The sequence below is a fragment of the Ursus maritimus genome, unplaced genomic scaffold, assembly GCF_017311325.1.
Source record: "Ursus maritimus isolate PB19 unplaced genomic scaffold, ASM1731132v1 scaffold_12, whole genome shotgun sequence".
In the NCBI taxonomy this organism is placed as follows: Eukaryota; Metazoa; Chordata; class Mammalia; order Carnivora; family Ursidae; genus Ursus; species Ursus maritimus.
In genome coordinates, this window is record NW_024423564.1 from 14511820 (window position 1) to 14531907 (window position 20088).

A 20088-nucleotide genomic window follows, 5' to 3' on the forward strand; every position below is an offset into this window, starting at 1 on the left:
CGCCCTGAGCCGAAGGCAGACGCTTAACCGCTGCGCTACCCAGGCGCCCCATACTCTGTACCTTTTTAGAGACATTTCTTTGTTAATTTTTGTATCTTAAGTTAATTCAACTAACATTTGTTGAACACTTAACGTACTGTGCATCTCATTTTAAAAGATAATTTTAGTTGTTTCTAAGCTAGTTAACTCTGTTTTATATCTCCCCTGAGGATGGGGGATGAAGCATTTATTATTATTTTTTAGATTTTTTTTTTATTTGTCAGAGCACAAGCAGGGGGAGCGGCAGGCAGAGGGAGAAGTAGGCTCCGTGCCAGGGCTCTGGGATCGTGTCCTGAGCCAAAGGCAGATTCTTAACCAACTGAGCCACCCAGGCATCCCATGAAGCATTTATTATTGAATTCTAATCTTCTGAATTAGAGAAAAATGCTAGCTTTGTAGGGATTAATAGTGAGATTAAAAATATATATGAATTCTGTTTTTATGTGTTATCTTTTAAAACTTGTATTCATAATGCACTTAAAATCTAAATTAAATAGCTAGGATTTTGGGAACCTCTACATATATTTCAGTAACACAGCGTGGTTAGAAAAGAATAAGATATAATCATCACGCATATACCTATGTTTGTTTTAGTTTGTTCTTTAAAGATTTTATTTGAGAGCAGGGGTGGTGGCATGGGGAGGGAAGGGCAGAGGGACAGGGACAAGCAGACTCCCTGCTTAGTGGTGAGCCGCTGACATAGGTCTGGATCCCAGGACTCTGAAGAGCATGACCTGAGCTGAAGGCAGCTGCTTACCTGACTGAGCCACCCTGGTGCCTCTGTACTTATGTTTTATATTATATCTAACAACCGTGAATTTTATAAGAATTAAAATTCTGGGTTAGGTGGTTCAAATACTATACGTTTCTACTAGAAATTTTACAGTCTAGAATTAAAGCTTGTCTTTTTAAAAACCCTGACCAATTCTAGGTTAATTAGGATACACTTTCTGTATCTATTCAAAATTTAAATGTAAAGTCAGTATAAAATATGTATTTGTAAAAATGTATTTCTTCTCTTAGGCTTTAATCAGAAATGATGGCAGCATTAAACTTGTAGTTATGATTTAAAGTGAAACGATTGCCATAGATTCATAGTAACTCCAGAGTTACTCCGTATTTAGACTGAATATTTAATAAATGGAGGCCTATAAAATGTTCAGTATCATTGGGTATATTGAACAACATTAGAAAATTGCATCTCAGTTCCGCACTAGGTTGGTATGTTTGGTACATAGTGATATAAGTGAAGTGCCCTCTAAGAACTTAGAGATGGAGGGGGCAGTTATTTTTCTAATAATTAAATTAGTTAAAGCCATTCTTTTGCTAGTAAGAATTACATGAAGATTTGGGAAATGCTAAAATCACTGATCATTGTGCTTTAGGAGTAATCTCAGGGAGGCAGTTCTGAAATGTAGATAGAATTCAGTGAGTAGAAATATCGTTAATTTTAGTGTATCCTCTTTTGAACAAAGTCTATGAACAGGAGGATGGTCAGCTCAGAAGAAAGCAAAGAGAAACCCAAAGCATGCGGAACTGGGGCAGCTGCCCTGTTGAGATTTTTTTTTGGTGATTTGTTTGTTTCTTGAGGCAAGCATGTCCTTATTGTTGGAGATGGATGTAGGAGATTAGCTTAGTCTGATGTCATTAAATATTTGAATCATATAATTATCTCCCCAAGTTCTGTCCCTTGTTTACCCTACCACCTTCTCTACCTAAGAGAGAAGATGTACTCATCTGATAGGAGCATTCTAGTATGCTAGACATTTACACTGCTCACTATGAAGAAGTTGATTGACAAAAAAATAAATTGGAAAAAAATTAACATGTTTGCATACATGTATGTGTTTGTTTCTGTGAACTTGGTTAAAGTTAGTTGGCCTGTGAGAAAGATGTGCTTTCGGGGTCTGCTTGATCTGATGATATGTCTTTGTAGCTAATCCTGTTAGCATGGTAGTCTTTTGTATTGCTCTGAGCCTTGACATTTGAAAGTTGCAACAGTTTAGGCCCTTTAACTTGTGTGGCCTCATCTGTGGAATGATCTTCAGAATTCCTCCTCGTTCTAAATCTTTATGAATTCATAACCTATGTGCTTAGTTGTATCACTGAACACTTATAGGTAAAAGTTAGATTGCAGAGCGTTGAAATATCTTTGTTTCATGTTTAGGTCGATAGTACCAATATGACTTAAAGTTGCACTTTTTAACCAGCCTTACTTTGTTTGGCTCCAAAGTACAAGGCATAACATTTTACATGTTGCTGCTAGACTATAAGCTTCTTAAGGACAAAGCCAGTGTCTCCTAAGTGTAGAAAGTGCCTATCACAGAGAAAAAGCAGTAAGTGCTTATTGAATGAGTGTATACCTAGAGCAAGGTATTTAGAACATAGTTAAACATGGTTTGGTTATTAGTGACTTTTAGAAATATTCTTTATTATGGCAAATCTTAAAAATGTGTACAAATAGAACAATACTGTCTCAGTCCATTTGGGTTGCTGTGACAGAATACCAAAGACTGGGTGGCTTATAAATAGCAGAAATTTATTGCTCACAGCTTTGGAAGCTAGAAATCTAAGATCAGAGTGTTAGCATGGTCAGGTTCTGATGAGGTCTCTCTTTCTGGTTGTAGACTGCTGTCTTCTCATTACATCTTTACAAGGTGGAAGGATTGAGCTAGCTTTCTGGGGCCTCTTGAAGGACACTAATCCCATCAAGGCAGAGCCCTCATGATCTAATCACCTCCCAAAGGTTCCACATCCTAATACCATCAATTTGGAGATTAGGATTTCAACAGATTAATTTTGGGAGGACACAAATGTTCAAACTGTACCAAATGTAAATGAACTTTCATTTCCCCTTTACCCTACTTCAGTAGTCATGACTATTCTTGTTTCCTCTTTACCTCCTTCCAGTCCTCTCTTGTATTATTATGAAACAAATCACGGACTTTATATCATTTAATCTGTATTATTCCATTGTGTATCTCTCAGAGATAAAGATTTAAAAAAATTACAGCCATAACCTTTATTACACCTTAAAGAATGACTAATTTTGATAAGTAATAAATTAATTTCACTTCAGAATGCCTATACTAAATATTTTTTTTTTTTGCTTTCCCCTTTATTTTTATTTATTTATTTATTTATTTTTGTTTTCTTTTTTTTTTTTTAATGATTTTTTATTATATTATGTTAGTCACCATACAGTACATCCCCGGTTTCCGATGTAAGGCTCGATGATTCATTAGTTGTGTATAACACCCAGTGCACCATGCAATACGTGCCCTCCTTACAGTTTCCAGACAGTTAATAACACTTAGAAATTAAACAGTAGGACTAATTTTTGTTTTTGTTCTGTTTAATATTTAGGCTATCAACATGACGGCTGAAGAAACAGTGAATGTAAAAGAGGTTGAAATCATTAAGCTAATTTTAGACTTCTTGAATTCAAAGAAGCTTCACATTAGTATGTTGGCCCTTGAGAAGGAAAGTGGAGTCATAAATGGCCTATTTTCAGATGATATGCTTTTTCTGAGGTATGATTTCATTAGTATTATGAGGTTTGTAGCTCTTTGAAAGAAGTGTTACGTATTAATAAGGTAATATGTGTAATATAGGTAGATATAGTCACAAGAAGGCTATATTTAAGTATAATTTTTTAATTCATTTTTTTAAAGATTTTATTTATTTACTTGAGAGATAGTAACAGAGATAGTAGTAGAGAGCACAAGTGGGGAGGAGAGGGAGAAGTAGGCTCCTAGCTGAGTAGGGAGCCTGATGTGGGACTCAATCCTGGACCCTGAGCCAAAGGCAGACACCCAACCAACTGAGCCACCCAGGTGCCCCATAAGTATAATTTTTAAAAATAATGCTTGTTTTAATAATGGAAAACTTACAAAATAATGTTCTCTATAGAATGTTTTCAGTAGTAAGATCTAGAGGTCCATTAAAATATACTGGAGTGACAACTCCATTGTGGTTGTGGTGTCATCACAAAAAATACTTGAGTAAGAAATCGGGGACTCTGGAAAGATCTTTCTGCAATACCAATTTTTTTTGCCATAGAAACGAATATAAACCTACTCATTATAGAAAATATACAAAAATAAGAAAAATCACCCACCACCCAGACACACTTCATACTGATAATTTTCTGTACATATTTTAAAAAAACCCAGCAGTTCTGTTGCATTTGTAATTTAGTGTCCTTCTTTATCCACTAACATCATAAGGATTATCTGTGTTATCACAAATTTATACTACAAAAATTTTCAATTTATTTCCTTATGGTTCCCCTATTTTTACACAAATTATTTCCAATTTATCTTCAGTGCTCTATTGAGCATCTTTTATACATATGGCTTTTTCTGTATCTTGGATTATTTCCTTAGAACAAGATTCTTGGAATTGCAGAGCAAAAGGGAATTAACATATTTGCCTAAATGGGAAGCTAAATATATCCTAACTTGAATTGGATGGAAAAAGAAAAACCCAAATTTCCAGACAGAAATGTGTTCTCTGCTTATGTGATACTGTATATCCATGACAAAGAATACAGATTCTTGGACATGTGGCATTTTGTGACTTGGAGAGCCTTAAAAGATAAAGCATTCCTAAGTCTTGAAAAAGGAACTAAAAAAAAAAAAAAAAAAAGCTTTAATATATTAAGAGAATTTATTTAAACTGTTTGAACTTCCCTGTATTTGGTGTAATGAATGTCATTTAGCCCTGGGGAGCTTAGTCAGTGATAATCATCAGGAACCAGTATTGAGGCCATATTCTTTTGGCCCTCTTTCAAAGCATTGCTGCTCCTGGAATTTAGCAGTGGCTCTCAAATATTCCCCCTTGAAGAACCTGTTGGGTTTCTGATGAAGTTTTACTGGTCTGAGGTGAAATGCAAAGAACTGTAGTAGAAGAGTAAGTTTTTAAACTAAATGTATTCATATTAAAGGATTAACCTTTGAAATTATGTCCTTCCTACTTTTTAAATATTAAAATACCTCTTTATAAAATGATTATGATGTATATTATGATAGCTTTTTTTTTCTTAAAAATGTTCCTTATTTGTAGACTCAAAAGTTGGCAATCCGACATAGATGCTCCTACCCATCCCTTTTAAAATTTTACTGTTCTAAAAGCCAAAAGTAGGGAAATTGCTGTTATAGAGGAGCAGCGATAAGAATGCCTTAAAACTTTTGGAAGTTCCCACAGACAACTAAAGTAGGATGAAATCTGTTCTTATTCCTTGCTGTTTTTATTTTTAGAGTATAAATTTTAGTGTCAAATGCCTCAGAGATGTAGAAATCACAGTTTAGAGCAGGATTTCTCAACCTCGGCACTATTAACATTTTGGGCCGGATAATTCTTTGTCGTGTGGGGATGTGCAGGTTGTCCTGTGCATTGCAGGATGTTTAGTAGCATTTCTGACCTATACCCAGTTGATGCCAGTAGCACCCCCCAATTGTGACAACCCTAAATGCCTCCAAACATTACCAGATGTCTTGGGGGCAAAATTGCCCCAATTAAGGACCACTGATTTAGTGAGTCTGGAACATACCCACACACGGGCCCCTAAATAATACAGAAGAGCTTTTAAACTGTAAGATGAATAGGAAAGTAAAGGAACTTTTAGACTTAGCCCAATGTTTTTATATAGGTGAAAAAAACACAATTATATATTAGAATGAGAAGTGGTTGCAGATCACAAATTCTTCTCATATAATAATGTTGTTATAAATAAGTTGTGAAAAATTTAATTATAGTGATTGACTCAAGTAAAATGTTAACCTCATTATAGACTTCAGACTGAAGTTTTAATGCTGTCATATTTATTCTGCTTTATAACCCAAATTTGATAAAATGCATGGGTTTTTTTCTTTTTATAGACAGCTAATCCTTGATGGTCAATGGGATGAAGTTCTTCAGTTCATTCAGCCTCTAGAATGCATGGAAAAATTTGACAAAAAAAGGTAAGATTTCTTCTGAAGTTTTTAATGTCTTATCATTGATAGAAGCTTAGCAAAACAAAAATAAATAAAGGGGCTCCTGGGTGGCGCAGTCGTTAAGCATCTGCCTTTGGCTCAGGGCGTGATCCCACCGTTCTGGGATCGAGCCCCACATCAGGCTCCTCCACTAGGAACCTGCTTCTTCCTCTCCCACTCCCCCTGATTGTGTCCCTCTCTTGCTGGCTGTCTCTCTCTGTCAAATAAATAAAATCTTTAAAAAGTAATAATAATAAACAAAAATTTAAAAATAAGACTTAGCTTTCCTAGAAAATAGTGTACCCAATCCAATGGAGTTGGAGCACTTTGAGAGGACAAGTTGCATGTACTTCAAATGGTTGAAAATCTTATATATAAACCCAACTTTTTTTGACAGTGTCTATACAAAAAGTCACAAGGGCCATATATGAAATAGTTGTTCTTCATAAAAGCATGAAGATTTTAAAGATGTCATTCTTTTGTCTCCTGGCCTCCATCATTTCTGATGAACTGTGTTTGTATCCTGATTCACTTTCTTTTTTCTTCTGCCTTCAAGATTTTCTTTTTTTTTTTTTATCGAGGTATATTTAACATAAATAACATTATATTAGTTTCAGGTGTATAATACAGTGATTTGATATTTGTATATATTGTGAAATGGTAAGTCTAGTTTCACAGTAAGTCTAGTTTCATCCCCATACATATTTACAAAAACTTTTCTTTCTTGTGTGGAAGATTTTTAACATCTCTCTTAGCAACTTTAAAATGTACAATACAGCATTATTAACCGTAGTCACCATTCTGTACATTATATCCCCATGACTTACTTTGTAACTGGAAGTTTGTACCTTTGGACCTAATTCACCTGTTCTGCCCACCCTTCCAACTCCTGTCTCTGGCAACAAGATTTTATCATTGGCTTTCAGCAGTTTGATTATGATGTGCTCAAGTGTGGTTTCTTTGTATTTTTCCTGCTTAGGGTTTGCTGAACTTTTTGAATCTGTAAGTTTTTATTTTTCATCAAATTTGGCAAGCTTTTGACCATTACTTTAAATATTTTTTCTGCCCTTTTCTCTTTTCCTCCTGGGACTCTACGTGGTATTAGATGAGTGATATTGTCCCACAGAACTGAGGTTCTGTTCCTTTTTTTAAAACTTTTTTCCTGTGTATTCTTCAGTCTGGATTATTTCTATTGATTATTTTTTTTTAAGATTTTATTTATTTATTTGACAGAGAGAGAGGGAACACAAGCAGGGAGAGTGGGAGAGGAAAAAGCAGGCTCCCAGCAGAGCAGGGAAATGCGGGGCTCTATCCCAGGACCCCGGGATCACACCCTGAGCCGAAGGCAGATGTTTAACGACTGAGCCACCCAGGCGCCCCTATTTCTACTGATTTACCTTCAGTGTTCACTGATACATTTTTCTGCTGTTAGCAGTCTGCTCATAAACAATGCATTTTTCATTTCAGATAATTATACCTTTCAGTTTCAGAATTTCCTTTTCTTTATCATTTTTTCTGCTGAAATATTTCCGTCTGTTTTCTCATTGTGACTATATTTCCCTTTATGTCCTTGAACATATTTATAGTAGCTATCGTTTGTTAATAGTCTTTGTTTGCTAATTCCAACTTCTGGATCATTTTAGGCTCAACTTCTGTTGATTGCTTTTTTCTTAACCATGAGTCACTTTTATTTTTTTAAATATATCTAGTCATTTTTAAAATGTATTCTGAACATTGTGGATTCATTGCTGAGACTCTGGATTCTGTTATCTTCCTTTGAAAATGTTGACTTTTATTCATGCAGGTGGTTAACTTGGTTATACTCTGACTTAGTGGATGCCATCTGAGATCTTTTTTCAGTTAATTAGGCTTTCATCTATTGCTTTCCCTGGGCACCTTGGAGTCCCCTTTGCATCTTCACAGTTTCAGAGACAGCCAAAGATTTGGGCTGAGTTTGTATAATAGATTTTGGTGTATATTTCATTATGGCTTCCTGCTTTTTTGGATGTCTCCAACTTTTCAGCTGGTCTTGCAATACAAACCGTTTTTGCTGAATTCTTACGAAAGTCAAACTGCAACTTCCTACTTGAGTTTTAGCTCACAGTATGTTGACTAGAGAGTGCCCCCAGCCAGAACACTTTATACCCTTGAATCTCACCCCAAAGATTCTTTTTTTTTTTTTAAAAATTGACTTCCCTCTAGTTGTGCCAGCTTTTTGTTGTTCTTCATTGCTTTCAAATACTTATTTTTTAAAAATTTTATCTAGGGTTTATCATTGTTATCTGCAGAAAAGTTAGATATAAGTTATTCTACCATTAATGGAAGTACAGTCTTATATTGTTTTTGATCCTCCATTCATACCCCTGGTGCTATTTGATACCTGTTTGCTTTTGTACATTCTTCATTCATTTGGAATAGTATTCCTTTCACTGTCTCCTGCCTTTACATAGCACACACCTGCTCATCTTCCAAGAGTCAGCTCTTATAAGACTTTCCTTATATTTCCCACCCCTTCTGATAGAATTGGTTTCACATTCCCTTGAGGCTGCTGAAACAGTGTACATATTTCATATAATTTATTAGATAACCCTTTTTTTAAATTTTATTTTTTTAAAGATTTTATTTATTCATTCGACAGAGAGAGAGAGACAGCCAGTGAGAGAGGGAATACAAGCTGGGGGAGTGGGAGAGGAAGAAGCAGGTTCCCAGCGGAAGAGCCTGACGTGGGGCTCGATCCTGGAACGCCAGGATCATGCCCTGAGCCGAAGGCAGACGCTTAACGACTGAGCCACCCAGGCGCCCCTAGATAACCCTCTTTTTGAAGGCAGGGATTTTGTTTTATTGGACACATATTTGCTACCATAATAATGTTGAAAGAATGACTGAAGTTTCATTATTATTTTCTTTTAGTCCTTAGAAATAATTTTTCTTTAAGGTGCTTAAGGCATCCAACATTTTTTAATTCTTAAGCAAGTCAAGTAGACTTCTTTCCCTGAAACATCTCTGTCAAAAAGTTTTAAGGTTTAGAGGCACCTCGGTGGCTCAGTTGGTTAAGCATGTGACTCTTGATCTCAGCTCAGGTCTTGATCTCAGAGCTGTGAGTTCAAGCCTCATGTTGGGCTTCATGCTGGAGCCTCCTTACAAAAAAAAAAGTTTTAAAGTTATTGTTATTTTATGACACTTCAGAAATGTTCATTTCTTACAGCCTTTCAGCCTGCTTTTTATTAGACCATTCTCATGTTCGAAGAGAAAAGAAGACATATTTTGAATGAAATACAAAATAATAAAACATAAAACAAAGCATTTTGAATGTAAAGGACTTTGATTTCATATTAGATAATATTTGACATCTTGCATAAAGCTTGATTTTTGTTCAGAATTAATATTGGAAATAGAAATCCTTCGAGTATTAAATTGTATTTACTTACTACTGAAATTATTTTAATTGTGGCCTCAGTGTGATAAGCTTTTAAGAATTTTAAGAATTTTTTGAAAGCAAAGGTAGTTATAGTAACTTATAAGTGTATTTGATTTATGAGACATTGGAAAATTAATTTTTTTTAAAGACATTATTTTAAAGGAATAGTTAGTGCTTTGAAACAAACGTGGCCTCTGTTGCTCTGGGAACTTGGGTTTCATTTCCAATATTTGACATTGTAACTCAGCTTTTTAATTTTAATGTTTCATATTTTATATTTCACAGGTTTCGTTACATTATCCTGAAGCAGAAGTTTTTAGAAGCTTTATGTGTTAACAATGCAATGTCAGCAGAAGATGAGCCCCAGCATGTAAGATTTTTATTCCTGAAGGTTTGCGCCATAGTCTTGTTTCAGTCATAAGTATTTAATTCACTAAAACAAAAGATTAGTATCATGAATTTTCAAAGTTTTTATGAGGTAGGATGGGGTAAGATTTTACTGTTTTGCAGCTGTAGTACTTTCAGTCTGCAGTGCTTCTAAACCTGTTCCAAGATTTTGACAAAGATGATGAATGAATGGCTGGCTGGTTGGCTAGTGTGTGTTCTTCTCTTGTTGAAGGAGATTTAGGTTGTAATAGATGTTTGACTTAAAGATGCTACATTGTTGCTTTTTTCTTATCCCAGAAGTGGACTGTATTTACCTTCTCTTTCTGTTTTTTCAGTATTTACATTGATCCAGAGGTGTGTTTTTTTCCTCCAACTTTTTATTTAAATTCCAGTTAGTTAACATACAGTGTAATATTAGTTTCAGGTACAGAATCCAGTGATTCATCACTTACGTACAATATCCAGTACTCAGCACAACAACAGAGGTGGTTTTTGATAAAATCTATGCCTTTATGACAATTTAAATTTAATGATATGAAGGATTTTTTTAAACATTTATTTTTTTAAAAAGATTTTATTTATTTATTTGAGAGAAAGTGAGCACGAGCACTGGGAGGGGCAGAGGGAGAGCTAGAGGGAGAAGCAGACTCCCAGCTGAGCGGGGAGCCTGCTGCGTGCAGCTCAATTCTAGGACACTGAGATCATGACCTGAGCCAGAGTCAGACGCTTAACTGACTGAGCCACCTAGGTGCCCCATGAAGGGTTTTTTGATTAGAAAGTTATTTTTAAAGTTTTTTTTTTTTTTTTTTAAAGATTTTATTTATTTATTTGACAGAGATAGAGACAGCCAGCGAGAGAGGGAACACAAGCAGGGGGAGTGGGAGAGGAAGAAGCAGGCTCCCAGCGGAGGAGCCTGATGTGGGGCTCGATCCCGGAACACCGGGATCACGCCCTGAGCCGAAGGCAGATGCTTTAACCGCTGTGCCACCCAGGCGCCCCTAAAGTTTTAATAATAGTATTATTACATTCAAACCAAGGAAACTTATTAAGTGCCAGTAAGTGTTCACCGAAATAAACTCAAAAGATATTACAATGAGGACTTTCATGTATAATAGAGAAATGTTTGCCAGATAGTGATGTTTAAATGTGGAAAGAACTCTGGAATGTAAGTCAAAAGACCTAATTTTTATTTTGTATTTGTCACTAACCAACTGCATTACTTCAGTTAAATCTGCTCCCTTTTTCCATATGTACGATGAAGAAAGGTGGATACGAAAGCTCTAAGATTCCTTATATCATTAAAAGCTTATGATTCTAAGATAATATTCAGAATCTGATAAGATTCAGGTAATATTCAGCTAAGCTTCCTTTATTCTGTTTCATTCTATTTTTGTAGTAAATGAACTGTAAATGTTCTTGCTTTCTTTCTCCACACAAATTTCTCTTATGGCAGGTTTGAGAATGGCTCTTTTGCTTTTTGGGTAAGCTGGAGTGATAGCAAGCTATATAAACAATTGAATAGTGGCATGCTTCAGTTTTCATTTCTAGAGAACTCAATTATTCTTGACCTTAAAAAATTATACATCTGAGAATGATAGTCTGAAGCCTGAACTAGAACACTATTTTTATATAAAATAAGAGTTTAATTTACTAATTAACCAAAGTATTTAATATTTTTTTAGTAGTGAAAAGCATTTTGATTCCCGACTTGAAAGTTGTTAAATATCTTGCAAGTTGTGTGAGTTTAACTTGTATATCTGTGGCAGTAGAGTTTATCCTTTTGCATTTGAATAGTTTATGAAAGTTTGTGAAGTGTCTTTGTATTTGAATAAAATACTCTTTTTGTTTTCCTATCTCACAGCATCTCTCTTTATAGTGATCACTTAAATTTTTCTTACAGCTGGAATTTACCATGCAAGAAGCTGTGCAATGTTTGCATGCCCTAGAAGAGTACTGTCCTTCTAAAGATGATTATAGCAAGCTCTGTTTGCTTTTGACTTTGCCTCGTCTGACCAATCATGCTGAATTTAAGGACTGGAATCCCAGCACTGCACGAGTTCACTGTTTTGAAGAGGCTTGTGTCATGGTTGCAGAATTCATCCCTGCTGATAGGAAGCTAAGTGAGGCTGGTTTTAAAGCAAGTAACAATCGTTTATTTCAGCTTGTAATGAAGGGTCTACTTTATGAATGCTGTGTAGAATTTTGTCAAAGTAAAGCAACTGGAGAAGAAATTACAGAAAGTGAAGTACTTCTTGGCATTGACCTTTTGTGTGGTAATGGTTGTGATGACTTGGATCTAAGTTTATTGTCATGGCTTCAGAATCTCCCATCTTCTGTCTTCTCTTGTGCTTTTGAACAGAAAATGCTTAATATTCATGTTGACAAACTTCTGAAACCTACAAAAGCTGCATATGCTGATCTTTTGACTCCTCTTATCAGCAAACTTTCTCCCTATCCATCATCTCCAATGAGAAGGCCTCAATCAGCTGATGCCTATATGACCCGCTCTCTGAATCCTGCTTTAGATGGCCTCACTTGTGGACTTACCAGTCATGATAAGAGAATCTCAGACCTTGGAAACAAAACTTCTCCAATGTCACACTCCTTTGCTAACTTCCATTATCCAGGTGTGCAAAACCTCAGTAGAAGTCTCATGCTTGAGAATACAGAATGTCACAGTATTTATGAAGAATCCCCTGAACGGTAAGTATTTGCTCATGAACATTAGAAAATATTCACAAGTGTGAGATTGTGTGTGTGTGTGTGTGTGTAATGTTCAAGTCCCTTTTTTTTAAATTATTTTTTTTTAGAGAAGGTGGGGTGGGGAGGGGCCGAGGGAGAGGGAGAAAGCCAATCCTAAGCAGGCTCCACACCCAATACAGAGCCCTGCATGGGGCTTGATCTCACAGCCCTGAGATCATGACCTCAGCCAAAAACAAGAGTTGAGTGCTTAACCCACTAAGCCACCCAGGCGCCCCTGTTTAAGTCCCTTTAGTTGAAAGTTAGTCCTTAAACTTTGCAAAAGTGTTTCTAAAATTTTGATAGTTAAAATTATAAGGGTGAATCTTTATATCCTATTATTCTTTTGTTGGTTATTAAGGCAATACATGTGGATTGAAGAAATTTTGGAAAATACAGAAGTGTATAAATATGAGAATTAAAATCCCACATAATCTCACACATAGAAGACAAGTCTTTTTTCTATAAATACATTTTTAAAAATTGGGAATGCATATATATATATATATATACACACACACACACACACACACACACTCATATAGTTTGTTTTTTTCACTTGATTGTGAATATTTTCCCGTATTTTTAAACGTTTATTGGAATCACTGATTAATGATGTGTGCAGTATTCCATTGTATGACTGTATCATAATTTTACCTAATTCCTTATGGGACACCAGATTGTGTCTACTTTTTTCTTCTATATGTAGTATTGAACATGTGAATAGTACTGAATAGTAAATAGTATTGAATGTGTGTACATGAGAATCTCTGATTATTTCCGCTTATCTTTTTTCTAATAACTCTTAATAAACATGAAAGAAATAAGTGTTAAAGCCACCACTCAGTTTTTCTTTCAAACCTGGCATGAAATAATAGTTTCCTGATCAGCAGTTTTTTATGTCAAGAGTTAGAAACTTTCCTGCCTCACTTTTCCGGGGAAACCGTTGGGACATATAGCTATTTCCTATACTGAGGTTGATACTATGAAGTATTACTATTGACTGCAAAAATTTATTGAAAGAGCACAAAAACTAAACCTTATTTTATTCACATAGGATAGTTGGACATTCTTTATTGAGGAAGGAGCACTGGACTTGGAATTTCTTTTTCTAATTAAAGTGAGAGGAGATCTTTAGTTAAGACACAAGAAATGCAGGATAAATACATATGGAATTATTTTCTGTTAAGTTGCTATGAGATTGCAGAGGAGGGGATTGTGATATCTTGTTTAATGTTCCTTAAGGAGAAGGAGGGATTTTAGGATGTTAAGCGAGGGGAGTTCCTAAAGCCTAGGGTGACTTCTTAAGGCATCTTGTTGTTCTGCTTGAAAGATAGAGATATCTAGTCATGAAAATGGATCAGTATAACTTAATATAGGAGCTTCCTATTATTTAAATCCCAAAGGAATAGAGGGTCTTGAGCATTGATAGAGACTATCTTAAACTTATCCTGGACTTTCCAATCTCTTTAAAGAAAATTTTCATTGTTTGGGATGTTGAACTTCAGTTCTGGGGTAACTGCTGATATTATTCTGAGTACATAAGATGATCAGAACTTCTTGGTCAGCATAGTGAATGGCATGTTTAGACTTGTACACCAGTGGGATTGTGTGGAAAGGAGACACACAAAAATCCAGCCAGATCTGACTCCACGTGTGCCGTTGGCTATGTAAAGAAAGTAGTAGAAATTGAGTAAAGATGTAAAGAAGTGGAGTATAAGTTACTAGATTACAGAATAAACAGGTAAAAGATGACATATCAGAAAGTGAGTAATACATGTATTTTTAGCTGAGCAGTAGCAGTAACCCAGAAAACATCTGTCATGCTTGTGAAATTGGAAGACTTATGAAGCAAAGCAGTGTGTAATAATGAAAAGAACATAATCTTTGGAGTCAGGCTTGGGTTTGAACAATAGCTTTGCCATTTAGTAGTTGTGTGACCTTGAGACACTTCCTTAATCTCTCTGAGCCTAAATGTCCTCCTCTATAAAATAGGATGTTGACTTGCAAAGTGAGATAAAGCTCCTAGCAGAGTGGCAAGTATGTGAATGGTGCTTAGTAAATATAAATTTCTCCCCTTCTGAGAGTCATACTCCTGGTAAGGACAGTAAGTCAAAAGGGCTGCTTAATAACATGCTGTGGAGGGCTACTGTGCTGTGGATAAAGTATAAAAATTTACTTTGGAAAAAGTTAACATTGTTTTTAAAAATATAAAAATATTGGGAAGCTTAATTAAATCAATTATGTTGAAGATGCCACATGAAGAAACCTCTTATTTGTGGTAATTCATGTTTGAAGTCAAATTGTTTAAAAATATTCAAGTGTCTACTCTGTGCTAGCACCATGCTGCATTCGGGTATAGTGATTGAGTTACTGTGGTGAATAAGAAGATTAAACATGAAAGAAAGATTTGTAAGAGAGTATGTTGTGTTTTGTAAAGACAGCCTTTCTCTTAAACACAAACTCAAAAAGGAAGAAAAATCAGTTGAAATATATAAGCTTTGGCTACTCAGTGTAATGGTCTCAAAATTAAATGGCAAAAATATAAAAATTCTCAGAAATGGGTCAGCATTGGATTTGGATCCTGAAGATCTGGATTCAAATCCTAGTTTTATTTACTTACTATGCAATTTTAGGAAAATCACTTCATTCCTCATCTGTGAAACGGGAGTTACAATCTATTTCATAAGTTACCGTGCAAGTTAAATGAGATAATGCATGTGGAAATGCTATATAATTTGCAAAATTAAATGTTACTTTATGAAGGTCATTTTATTCTCTCTGTACAGTTAATAACTCTTAGAAAATCTGTCTTGTGGACATAAAATGGGACCTCTTATGGTCATTAGCAGGTTACAGCACTGACTGGTAGCTGAAAACTTTTCCCAAGTCTTTCTACTTCCTCCTCTGGGTACGTGTGTGATTATATATGTTGAGAACGTAACAGTTAGAAAGCTTCTAACCAATGGTGCCTTTGTGAGGATGACTAGCTCTGCTTCCTGAACCCTAGATCTGTAATTTGTTGTCTTACATCTGCCTGGAGAGGCCATTATGAAGCCATCTCATAATCAGATTCCTTCAAGGCAAAGATCATTTTACTATTGTACGTGTTCCCATGGTGCCTTATGCCAATAGGTAATCTGTATAAATGTAAGTGGTATTCATCATCTTTGGATGGTGTTATTAAAAATTTTGAACAGAGTAACTATGAAAAGTGGAAATTGCTAGTGTTTAGAAGAATGTTAGGAATAACCTGACATAAGATATTAAGCTTACTAATTAGTATCCATTAAAAATATTGGAAAGATGATTATTTAGCTTTTATGTTAAGTGCAAATAAACCAAAGACAGTCTTTTAATAAAATCTTAACAGTTCTTAAAATTTTGTTGAAACATACTGGAGAAAAAAATTAATGTCTGGATAAGAAAATCTCTCAGATTAAGATACATGAAGAGAATTCAGGCATTAGGTCATCCAGGTTATTATTCAATTCAATTTATAGATGAAGCTGAGCCACAGAGAATGTAAGTGATTTTCACAAGACCACACATCTTGTTTTAGACTGGAGCCGCTACCCTCATTGCTTAATAATCCAGTGCACTTCTGTTATAAGCACATTCTGTTTTTTTAAAAAAACTCTTACATAATACTCTGAAGAGAAGAAAGGAAGATTTAAAAATCTATTTTTGCACATTTGATAAACATTTAGATTAAGTATTCATTGTGTTAATTAAAATTTCTCTAACTAGAATATATTTTCCTTTGCCCCTACCTCTTTCGGTTTGTTTTTTGCACGTTTCTGGAAGAAGTGATACACCCGTTGAGGCACAGCGGCCTATAAGCAGTGAAATTCTGGGCCAGAGTTCAGTTTCAGAAAAAGAGCCTGCAAATGGAGCGCAGAATCCGGGACCAGCTAAGCAAGAAAAAAATGAGGTAATATTTAATATACCTAGTGTCTTTTAGAGTTATTCTCTTTGGAAGAAGTAATAGTATTTGCTTGGATAGAATGTAAAAGGAATTTTCCAATATATGGAAGTAGGTGAGAGAATATCTAGACTTTCTTATTAATTAAGTCATTTTCTCCCTTTTCCCTTAAGGATATATGGAATTTTTAGTGTCATGTATTTTGGAGCATTTTTAACAGGTGAATTTATTAACAATCTAAAATACCACAGTTTACATTAATCATACATATTTCAGGACCCAAGTAATTGAACTCACATTAAATGTGGATAGCTTGTATTTTTAAGACATATCCTCTATATTTTACTAATTAGATCTAATGAACAAAAATTATGACATTTGTAATATAAAATACTTTTATCCAAGTCTTTAGAGGTCCAAATTATTTTTCTGTGGTGATTTGGAAATGAAATTGTGTTATAAATGGGAGTATAAATTTTATCTTACATGGTATGCCACTTAGAAGAGGTGAAGTGGTAGTTTTAGTAAGTTCAATAATTTTTTTTGTCTTCAACTAAATATTAATAGTGAAGTAGAAAAATTATTAAAAATACATATGAATATGCACCAAACAACAGAACCCCAAAATCTATGAAGAAACATTGGCAGAGTTGAAAGGAGAAATAATAGTAGGAGACTTCAATCCCCCACTTAAAATAATGGGTAGAACATCTAAACAGAAGATCAGTAAGGATACGGAGTACTTGACCAATACTATAAACCAGCAAGACCTAATAGACATCTGTAGAACACAATAATGTTGCTTTGGAGGATGCACCCTTTTAGAGGAAGTTGTTTTCTTAGACACCTCAGGTCAGTGTTCGTATTCTAAATGTTGGTAAGTTTATGAATATGTGAATACTAACAATATGTGAATGCAAATATATAAATAAAGTGATACAAGAAAAAAAGAACACTCTAACACTAGCAGAATACCCATTCTTCTCAAGTGCACATGTCATAATCTTCAGGATAGAGCATATGTTAGGACCCAAAACAAATCTCAGTAAATTTTAGAAGATTGAAATCATGTGAAATGTCTTCTCTGACTACAATGGAATGAAGCTAAAAATTAATAACAGAGGGAAAATTGGAAAATTCACAAATTTGTAAAAAATAACGCACTCTTAACTGATGGGTCAAAGAAATCACAAGGGAAATTAGAAAATACCTAGAGATTAATAAAAATGAATGCAACATACCAAAGCATGCAACATTCCAAACTTATACAGCAAAAGCAGTGCTCGGGGGAAATTTATAGCTGTAAATGACTATATTAAAAAAGAAGAAAGATGTCAAATCAACAATAACTTTATGCTTAGAGGAACTGGAAAAAGAAGAACAAATTTTATCAGAAGGAAGAAAGTAATAAATATTAGAGGGGAGAAAAATAAAATAAAGAATAGGAAAACAATAGTGAAAATCAGTAAAACCAAAAGTTGGTTCTTTGAAAAGATCAACAAAATTGACAAGTGCTTATTTAGACCAAAAAGAGAGAGAGGCACACACAAAATCAGAAATGGACAACACATTTTTTTGTATTGTATTGTAATATGTATTTTAATACATATTATTTACAATAATAAAATGGATTATAAGAGAATACTACGACCAATTGTAAGCCAATAAATTAGATAACTGAGTTGAAATCCACAAATTCCTAGAAATCACAAGTTACCTAAATAACTCAAGAAGAAATAGAAAATTTCAACAGACCTATAATGAGTAAAGAGATTGAATCAGTAATCAAAAAGCTTCCAACAAAGAAAAATCTAGGATCAGATATCTTTATGGGTAAGTTCTACCAAACATTTGAGGAAAGGTTAACATCATTCCTTCTTAAAATCTTCCCAAAGTGTGTAAGAAGAAGGAATACTTCCTCATTCTGTGAGGCCAACATTACCCTAATACCAAGTCCAGATGAAGACATTACATGAAAAGAAAACTACAGACTGGGACACTGGGATTTCAGCTCAGGTCATGATCTGAGGGTCACAGGATCAAGCCCCATGTTGGGCTCTACACTCTGCATGGAGTCTGTTTGAGGTTCTCTCTCTCCTTCTGCTCCTCCCCCCATGTGCACTCTCTCTCTCAAAATAAATAAATAAAATCTTAAAAAAAAATACAGACCAATATTTTTCATGAATAGAAGCAAAAATCCTTAACAAAATACTAGCAAACCAAATTCATCAGGATATTAAAAGGATTATGTACCCTGACCAAGTGGATTTATCCCAGAATGCAAGGTTGGTCTAACATTTAAAAAAAAATCAGTTATAGATCATATTAATAGAATGAAGAACAGAAAAACATCTGGCCATCTCAACTGATGCAGAAAAGGCATTTGACAAAATCAAACACTCTTTGATGATAAAAGCTCTCAGAAAACTAAGAATAAAATGAAATTTCCTCAGCACAGTAAAGTTCATTTACGAAAACCCCAAGCTAATGTCATACTCAATGGTGAAAAACTAAAAACTTTCCCCCTAAAATCAGGAACAAAGACAAGGAAGCCTGTTTTTACCACTGCTATTCAACATTTACTGGAAGTTCTAGCTAGAGTGATTAGACTAGAAAATAAAAATAAAAGCCATCCAGATTGGAAGGAAGAAGTAAAGCTAATCTTTATTTTTAGATGACATGGTTCTATTTATAAAAAATCCCAAAGAATTCATAAGAAAGCTACTAGAGTTTACAAACAAGTTCAACAAAGTTGCAGGGTGCAAGAACATCACATAAAAGTCAGTTGTACTGCTACACTACCACCATTGAACAATCTGAACAGGAAATTAATTCCATTTATAATAGCATATAAAAAGATAAAATACTTGGGAATAAATTAAACCAACAAGGTGAAAAACGTGTACAATGAAATCTACAGAACATTGCTGAAAGAAATTTTAAAAGATTGAAAAAAATGGAAAGATATCCTGTGTTCACAGATAGGGAGACTTAATGTTGTTAAGATGCCAGTATTAACTAATTTGATCTACAGATTCCGTGTAATTTCTATAAAAATTCCACAGCCTTTTTTGCTGCAGTGGAAAAGCCAATACTCAAATTCATATGGAATTGTAATATGTTCTGAATAGCCAAAACAATCTTGAAAAAGAACAAAATTGGAGGACTCACCCACAGTTTATGATTTCAAAGCTACAGTAGCTGCAAAAGCTACAGTAATCAAAACTGTTCAGTACTTGTGTGAGGATAGAAGTATAGACCAGTGGACTACGTTGACAGACCAAAAGTAATCCCATATGTAATCCCAAGTGGCTAATTGACTTTTGGCACAGGTGCCAGGTCTATTCAATGGGGAAAGAATAGTCTCTTCAGATGATGATGGATCAACTAGATTTCCATATGGAAAAGAATGAAGTTGGACCTCTTACCTCACATAATGTACAAAAATTAACTAAAAACAGATCAACAGTTATAAGAGCTGAAAGTATGAAACTCTTAGAAGAAAACGTAAGAGCAAATCTTCATGATCTTGGATTTTATGATGTGTTCTTAGATATGATTCCAAAAGCTTGAGCAACAAACATAAAAATTGATAAATTTTA

The 20088-nt window shown here is 34.6% G+C and overlaps 1 protein-coding gene across 3 annotated transcripts in view; it reads left to right on the plus strand.

The window, feature by feature from the left end:
• The window catches only part of WDR47 (WD repeat domain 47), a 61098-nt gene that overhangs the window by 12877 nt on the left and 28133 nt on the right, over positions 1-20088 (plus strand). Inside the window, exons 2-7 of one of the 3 annotated variants that reach the window (XM_040626955.1) lie at positions 3406-3572; positions 5922-6005; positions 9721-9805; positions 11723-11942; positions 12450-12525; positions 16369-16495. In XM_040626955.1, the coding sequence (XP_040482889.1) occupies positions 3415-3572; positions 5922-6005; positions 9721-9805; positions 11723-11942; positions 12450-12525; positions 16369-16495 (750 nt within the window). In that variant the 5' untranslated portion in view covers positions 3406-3414. Of the gene's footprint in view, positions 1-3405; positions 3573-5921; positions 6006-9720; positions 9806-11722; positions 12526-16368; positions 16496-20088 lie in introns of all 3 variants that reach the window. The other 2 variants (XM_040626953.1, XM_040626954.1) reach the window with 2 other exon arrangements.